Below are 7350 nucleotides of genomic sequence, written 5' to 3' on the forward strand. Positions count from 1 at the left end.
GAAGAAAAAAAAAAAAGAAAAGAAGAAGAAGAAGAGAGAGATGGAGGATATCTATCGAGATGTATGATTGGAACTAGATAGCGGAATACTTCGTTTCACGAAGATACTGAGATATCTCAATTTCATAGGATTTAAAATCTTTCTTCTAGTATTATTTTGATACGTAGATATTTATTTTTCATATAAGAAATAATAAAAATAAAAATAATATATTTTAGTCCTCCAAACTAAAATAAAAAATAATCTTTGACTACATGTTTACTGGATAAGCAAGGTAAGTTTATGGTCATTTATGTAATCTTATTTAAATACAACATCAAGTTTAGGAGATGAATTTTCTTCTCTTTTTGCCTCTCTCATGTCCTCCAATCGTGCTCTTAGCCCTTCTTCTCTTCCTTTTATTTGGTCTTCTTCCTTTCATTTTGTTCTCTCCTTTAGCCACCTCACCACTATTGGCCGCCTCTCCATGTCTCTCCAAACCCTCATCTTTGATCTTGCCGATCTTTTCGACCTCACCTCCATCTATTGGATCGATATTTTATTATTGCCCTGGGTCCTCCCAATCTTGATCCAGCACAAATACTTGTTGTAAGTTGGCATGGCCAATGATCTCACTTTCAATCTATTTGGCCAACTTATCTCCCCCCAACTTCTCCCATGTCACTCAGCAGCCTATTTACCCTCCTCTTCCCCTCATGGTCCTTAAATCTGCTACCACTAGGACCAACTCTGATCTCTTATTAGGTTCGGGTTGAGTTCTTGGATTTGGATCAATAAGTCATATTTCAGGTTAGGTGTGGTACTAACCTGACCCATTGGCAGCCTTAGTCATATCATCCATCCTTTAATAATAATAAAAAAACCAACCAATTAATATAAATACCCTTGCCATAATATATGGAGGAGGTTAGGAGGGTGCGCCTTGAGTAAACTTCTCAATATGCACTGTTTAATTCTTCCGAAATAGATCTTTTTAAAAAATTTATTATTTTGGATGGAACTTTCATAACTTTTATTCAGAATTTAGAAAGGTGGTAAGTTAAATTAGAAACAACCATAGAAAAAGACCTCGGAGATAAAGAAGCCAAAGAAGGGAAGAACATCATCACGCTAAAACGCTGTGCAGTCGGGTGCGTCAGAATGAAGCCTCCCCATGCCACCCTCATTCACTAAATCCACACCATATTTCCCCTCCGAATACCCCCATCTCCTCCCGAAAACACACAACCAACACACCAACTTCCTGACCCACTCAGTCACCAAAGCTCCAAAACCATGTATTCCCCACAGAAGTTGGTCGGTCCATGTGGGATGTTATAAAAATGCGTCATTTTATCTTAGTTTTTGCCTCATGCAATCCAGTCCTCCTACTATCAAATAATTAAGTAGCATTAAATACTGGCTCCTAACACGCCAAAAGGCTCCCTGCTTTCTCTGAAAGCGTTTAGCGGCCGTTTCACTCCCCCTTCTTCTTTCCTCCATCTCCTTTTGTCGCGCCGTTATCTCCGCCCCTCTGCCCTGACCCTTTATAACACCCCCAGCTCTCTCCAAACCATACACAATACCCTCCTCTCTTCTTCTAAAGGGAGAAAGAGTAACAGAGAGAGATGGAGAAGCCAGCGGGCTCTACCGCCGGCGCCGCGGCGGCGGCGGCGGCGTCGTCGTCGTTCGCGAGTCTGAGGGCGTACGGAAGGGCGCTGGCAGAGACTCCCCGACGGCTGCGGCGGCGGGTGGGGTCGGCGACGACGACGTACGAGGAGATGAGCCGGTTGCGCGCGCGGTCCGGTTCGGACATGGCGCGGGCGCTGCGGTGGCCAGACCTCGTGGGGCTGGGCCTTGGTGGGATGGTTGGCGCCGGGGTTTTTGTGACCACCGGCCGCGCCGCCAGCCAAAACGCCGGCCCCGCCATCGTCGTTTCCTACGCCATTGCAGGGCTCTGCGCCCTCCTGTCGGCGTTCTGTTACACCGAGTTCGCCGTCGACATGCCCGTCGCCGGCGGCGCCTTCAGTTACCTCAGGGTCACCTTTGGTCCGTCTACTCTCTCTCACATTAAAAAAAAAAAATCTCTTTTTTCCGGTCAAATATTTTTTATTGGGGTCAAAAGGAAAAAAAAAAGGATTTCAGTTCACTCAAGAGGAAAAAAAGGGGGATTTTAAGCTGCTTTTTCTGTTTTTTATCTTCCTTTTTCCCTCTAAAAAAGCGAGAAAAGGTCATTTATTGCTGAAATCTGTGATTAACTAGGTTTCTTAAAGTTTCCAGAGGCGATCTTTGTTCTCCAAATAAGTCATCTCCGTTTCTAATTTCTTCCTTCATTTCTATGACGTTCACTACTTTCCGAAATTAATTTGCAATATATTGGAAGCTTTCTAATACTTCCTTAACGAAATATCCGAATTTGTTTTGGTAAAAATATCTGAAATTTTAATGACAATCTGAACAACTGGAGCTGTTTCTGGTTTGGTATATTATCCGTCTCGGTTTGCTCTTTTGCTTTGCCTTTTTTTTTGGGGGGGGGGAGGGGACATTGAGGTTTCTTTCCCTCAGTTCACCTTTTATATTGATGAATGGAGTCCTCCATGGATTAGGCGCAATCTTCTGATTTGTTTATTGTTCCCTGTTGGTTTTGCTCTTTCCAGGAGAGTTCGCGGCCTTCTTGACAGGAGCGAATCTAATAATGGAGTACGTGTTCTCCAATGCGGCGGTGTCACGGAGCTTCACGGCATATCTAGGGACGGTGATCGGGGTGGACACGGCGGCAAGGTGGCGGATCACCGTCTCCGGCCTCCCCAAAGGCTTCAACCAGATCGATCTCCTCGCGGTAGCCGTGGTTCTGATCATTACTGTGTGCATTTGTTGCAGGTATCCACCACCGCTTTTTTAAAAACAAGGAGAGTGAGCAAGAGGGAGAGAGGGTGAAGAAAAATCCAATCTTTTGATGATTTTGTCTCTGTCTTCGTTTCCAAGTGGAGCTCTGTTCTTGTCGTCACCTGTCGCAAAGATAACTCGCTTTCGTGGGGCTTTCTTTGTTCACCTTTCTACGCTTCCAATCATCATAACTTTCTTTTGTTTCTTTTATCATCAAATCAAATCTTTTACCTTGGTATCATTTTTTTTTTTTTTTTTGTCTTTCACCTTGTCTGTTACTTTTCATAGCCTCCAGTTAAAATCTTTATTCCACTCAGGGATCAATAAAAAAAAAAAAACAAAAACTTGCTCTATTTCTTTACCTTTCTTTCAATCTTTTCTGTTCAAAGTTGGCTCCTTTTTCTTGTATCCATTGTAATTCTCTTTTTGGCTTTTCATATGTCGAATTCAGCATTTATCTTTCGTCTTCATCCTAATTTTATATATCAAATGAATTAGTTTTTCTATTTTCTCCAGTGCGCTCATGCTTTCTTATAATCCTATGCTTTATTTATTTCCCCTGGATCACAGTGCGAAGGAGAGCTCGGTTCTAAACTTGGTGTTGACGTCGGTCCACTTGACCTTCATCCTGTTTATAATTGTCATGGGATTCTGGCGAGGGGACTCGAAGAATTTCACACATCCAGCGAACCCAGAAAACCCTGGTGGGTTCCTCCCCTACGGCATCTCAGGGGTCTTCAATGGCGCGGCCGTGGTCTACCTCAGCTACATCGGCTACGATGCCGTGTCCACCATGGCGGAGGAGGTCAAGAACCCCACCCGTGACATCCCCATTGGCGTCTCGGGCTCCGTCGTCCTTGTCACGGTTCTCTACTGCCTCATGGCTGCCTCCATGGCCATGCTCCTCCCCTATGATGCTGTAAGAACTTTCCCCGAGTTCTTCTCAGTTTCCATCTCAAATTCTATATTATGGATAGCAATAGGAGCAAGCCGGTCCCCTCCCCCCCACCTTGGGTCGGTCGGTCCACTGTGACGAGGAAACTGGGCCGCTCAGCTCTATGGCCTGCTTTCGTTACAGACAAACTTTGAGATTTTTATGGGGCTGCAAGATTCATAGCATCTTAATGCTCCATGGAACATTCGTCATTTCAACACAACATCTCAAAAGTATGTTCTGTATTGCAGTTTGGCCTCTAGCAAGACTCAATTTTCTCATTCAACAGATGTTGTATGTTGCACTTTCGTTGAATCTTGCTCGAATCGAAAGCCAACTAGGCTTGTGTGGACGTGTTTGAATCATGCTAAAGTCAAGTGATTGTCGCATCGACAAGTTTGTGATTAACATATCTGTCTCTGATACTTGAGAGCTGGTTTTGAGGATAGAATGACAAAATGATAATTGACACATCAGTGCACATCTTCCACTGCCCATCCTTGCAACATAGGGTTGTTATATGCCCAAGTGGCCGACCCTCTGGCAACAGAAGAGGCCCGGACAAATAATATGTTGGAGAATTAGGCCCCCTCTTTGTTTTGCTTGGGGTCCTTTATTTAAACCTCATCTTCTTTTCTTTTTTTTTCCCTCTCCTTTTCTCTTCTCTCTTTTGAGTTGTCCATTTGTGCCCATATTTATGTTTTCTACCATTTCTCTAAAAAGTTCTCCATCCAGATAGGCCGAGAACGACAGCTTTAAATATGTTGTAATTAAGTAATTATTGTGTGGCTTATTTGAGTATGATTGCTCGCATAATTAACACATAATAACAACAGTTGACCATTGTCGCTTTTCTCAATTATAAAAATCTTGCATTCTGTTCTACCGACTGTTTAGCATCAAACTTCATGCTCTGGCTGGCCGCTCTCTTCCTCGCTCTAAATCCAACCTAAATTGGTTGTTGGCCCACGTGATCTTGTTGCCACGTAAGTAGGACCCAGGGTCCGTTCTCTTTCGGTCTATCGCTTGGGCGCATCCACCGCAAAAGGCATACGCGCAGAGGAAGTTGCTATGTCATCATGACCGTCCGGCCGGTGGTCCCATCATGTCATCCCCCGAATCGCCGCCGTGAAATTAATGCATTCGGTTGGGGAGGAACGACCGGTGGTGCCTCCGTATCCCTTCCCTCTCATCTGACCACACTCAAAGGTCCCGACCGGAGATAGCGTCGGGTGGTGATGTGGGGCCCACGAGCATACACGTGCACATATCCATTTCATCTAACTCGGTGTTGGTGTTGCGTGCTGGCAGATAGACATCGAAGCACCGTTCTCGGCGGCGTTCGGGCGATCGGACGGCTGGGGATGGGTGTCGAACGTGATCGGTGCGGGGGCGGTGTTCGGGATCCTGACGTCGCTGCTGGTGGCGATGCTGGGGCAGGCGAGGTATCTTTGCGTGATCGGACGGTCGAGCGTCGTGCCAGCGTGGCTCGCCCGGGTCCACCCCTCCACCTCCACGCCCGTCAACGCTTCCGTTTTCCTCGGTACGACCTCCCTCCCTAACTGCCTGCCTCTTGCTACTATGCGCTCTTCAACGATCCTGGGGCCCACCAACGTCGCTTTTCTTTCTTTCTTATACCTTTTTTCCGTTTCTTTTTCTTTTTCAAAGCTTCAAATTTTGATAAGTATATATTTTTTTAAAGAAAAAAATTATAGAAGCAGTGCTAGAGATGGGTTGATGGCGGATTTTGATGGGTCCGAAAAGATCTGCTGAAACTTTTATTTTTTTTGGTTCTTTCCGTTTAGCAAACTGGATGAGGTGCAAAGTTCCACAGCCAATAACACTGCCATTCATCCTTGATAAGATTATAGAGCTTGTTTAAGAATCTTTTTCTTTAATAATACTATGTTCTTAAATAAATGAAGGAATTCATATTTGTTGTCTTAAATGTTGTAAATTTTACGAATCATTTTGCAGAAAGAAGCAGATGAAGAATAAGACAGTTTATCCTTCCTTTGTTTCCTAATTATTGAAAAAAAAAAGTTTAAATTACGGGAGACAAAAGATGAACAGGACTCAGGCAATTAGTTCCTTCAGATTTAAGAATGGTACTGTTATTGCCGGATTGAGCTGGAAACATTTGATAGGGGTTGGAAAGCTATGAGTAACGTCCAAGGAATTATTACTTACAATAGTTCTGTTCACTAGTTCTACACTCTTCATGCTGGATGACTTGTATAACTTGTTCTCTTTCAACTTGACCATTGGATGATGCCCATACTTATTGCATGTACTGTTTACAACACTGAAGGGTCTGTATATGAAAATTCTGCTAATGGTGGCACTTAACAAGCTTTTTATAGTGGTGCTGTTAAAAAGTTTTCTTCTTCCTGTAATTTGGACATTTTTAAACACATATTTTGATCCATCTTTGGCTTGTCTAGGTGTGTTCACTGCTGCCATAGCTCTCTTCACTGAACTGGATGTCCTCCTCAACCTCGTCTCCATCGCCACTCTCTTCGTCTTCTACATGGTAGCCAATGCTGTGATCTATAGGCGCTATGTCACGGCCGGTTCCACCAACCCATGGCCAACCATCTCATTTCTTCTCTGCTTCTCCTTTGCCTCCCTCTCCTTCACCCTTGTATGGAACTTTGCTCCGCCTGGGAGGACCAAGGCCCTTCTACTTGGTGCGTGCGCTCTGTCAGCCATCGCCATCCTCCAAGCCTTCCAACTCCTCGTGCCACAGGCTCGGAAGCCGGAGTTCTGGGGTGTGCCAATGATGCCTTGGATACCCTCCATATCGATATTTCTGAATTTGTTCTTGTTGGGTTCTCTCGGTCGGCCTTCATATGTGCGGTTTGGCTGCTTCTCGGTGCTTGCAATACTTGTTTATGTTTTCTACAGCGTACATGCTAGTTTTGATGCCGAAGAGAAAGGTGATCTACACAAAGCAGGAGATACCCAGAGCCATCCAGAGGAAGATAATGATGGAAGCTTCAGGGCGTAAGAGGAGCTGAAGAAAAGGATCATCTTTTGTTCTGTTTTCTTATGTTCTGTTTTGTTTTCTTTACCTTTCTATCTTTTTTCTTTCTTCAATGGGTTTGGGGAGTTAAATGGGGGCCAAAAAGAGATTTGAACTGGCAAAATACCAAAGAAAAGAAAAGGAAGGCTTTATACATGTAAGTTGTAAGATAGTGGCTTTTGAAGCAAGTTCCTTTGCGTATTTTGGTTGGAACATCTCTTTCCTTTACCTTTTGGGTTGAGTTTGAAATCAGTAAAAATGTATTAGTGTCTGGGTTGAGTTAGACGTTTGAAATGGCCAGGGTTATTTCCTTCAGACGTCAATTGTGTCTGATCCCACTACTCACCAATTTTATTCACGGAGAAAATTGAAAAATTTATAGATAGAGATTATAAATTGAAGTTCCCTGCTTAGCCTAAGATGACATCAACTGACTTTACAATAGAGAAGTTCCAAAGGGGACTTTGTTAATTGTATTAGTGAAGTCATAAGATTAAAACCAAAAATCAAAAAGGGAAGACTCAGC

General features: G+C 43.9%; 1 protein-coding gene across 1 annotated transcript; it reads left to right on the forward strand.

The window, feature by feature from the left end:
* Positions 1-1439: 1439 nt before the first annotated feature.
* Positions 1440-7095, forward strand: LOC105052094 (cationic amino acid transporter 6, chloroplastic). Its single transcript, XM_010932798.4, has 5 exons — positions 1440-2028; positions 2637-2859; positions 3436-3784; positions 5111-5342; positions 6244-7095. Exons 1-5 carry the CDS (start codon positions 1608-1610, stop codon positions 6807-6809), a joined length of 1791 nt encoding a protein of 596 aa, XP_010931100.1. The 5' UTR covers positions 1440-1607; the 3' UTR covers positions 6810-7095.
* Positions 7096-7350: the final 255 nt, after the last annotated feature.

The sequence above is a fragment of the Elaeis guineensis genome, chromosome 9 (genome assembly GCF_000442705.2).
Source record: "Elaeis guineensis isolate ETL-2024a chromosome 9, EG11, whole genome shotgun sequence".
NCBI classification, from domain to species: domain Eukaryota; kingdom Viridiplantae; phylum Streptophyta; class Magnoliopsida; order Arecales; family Arecaceae; genus Elaeis; species Elaeis guineensis.

Excerpts from the sequence above, each read along its gene's own strand:
- LOC105052094 (XM_010932798.4), top strand. The coding sequence starts at position 1,608 with ATGGAGAAGCCAGCGGGCTCTACCGCCGGCGCCGCGGCGGCGGCGGCG. Across the intron at positions 2,860-3,435 it reads ACTGTGTGCATTTGTTGCAG|TGCGAAGGAGAGCTCGGTTC; the intron begins GTATCCACCACC and ends CCTGGATCACAG. Across the intron at positions 3,785-5,110 it reads TGCTCCTCCCCTATGATGCT|ATAGACATCGAAGCACCGTT; the intron begins GTAAGAACTTTC and ends GCGTGCTGGCAG.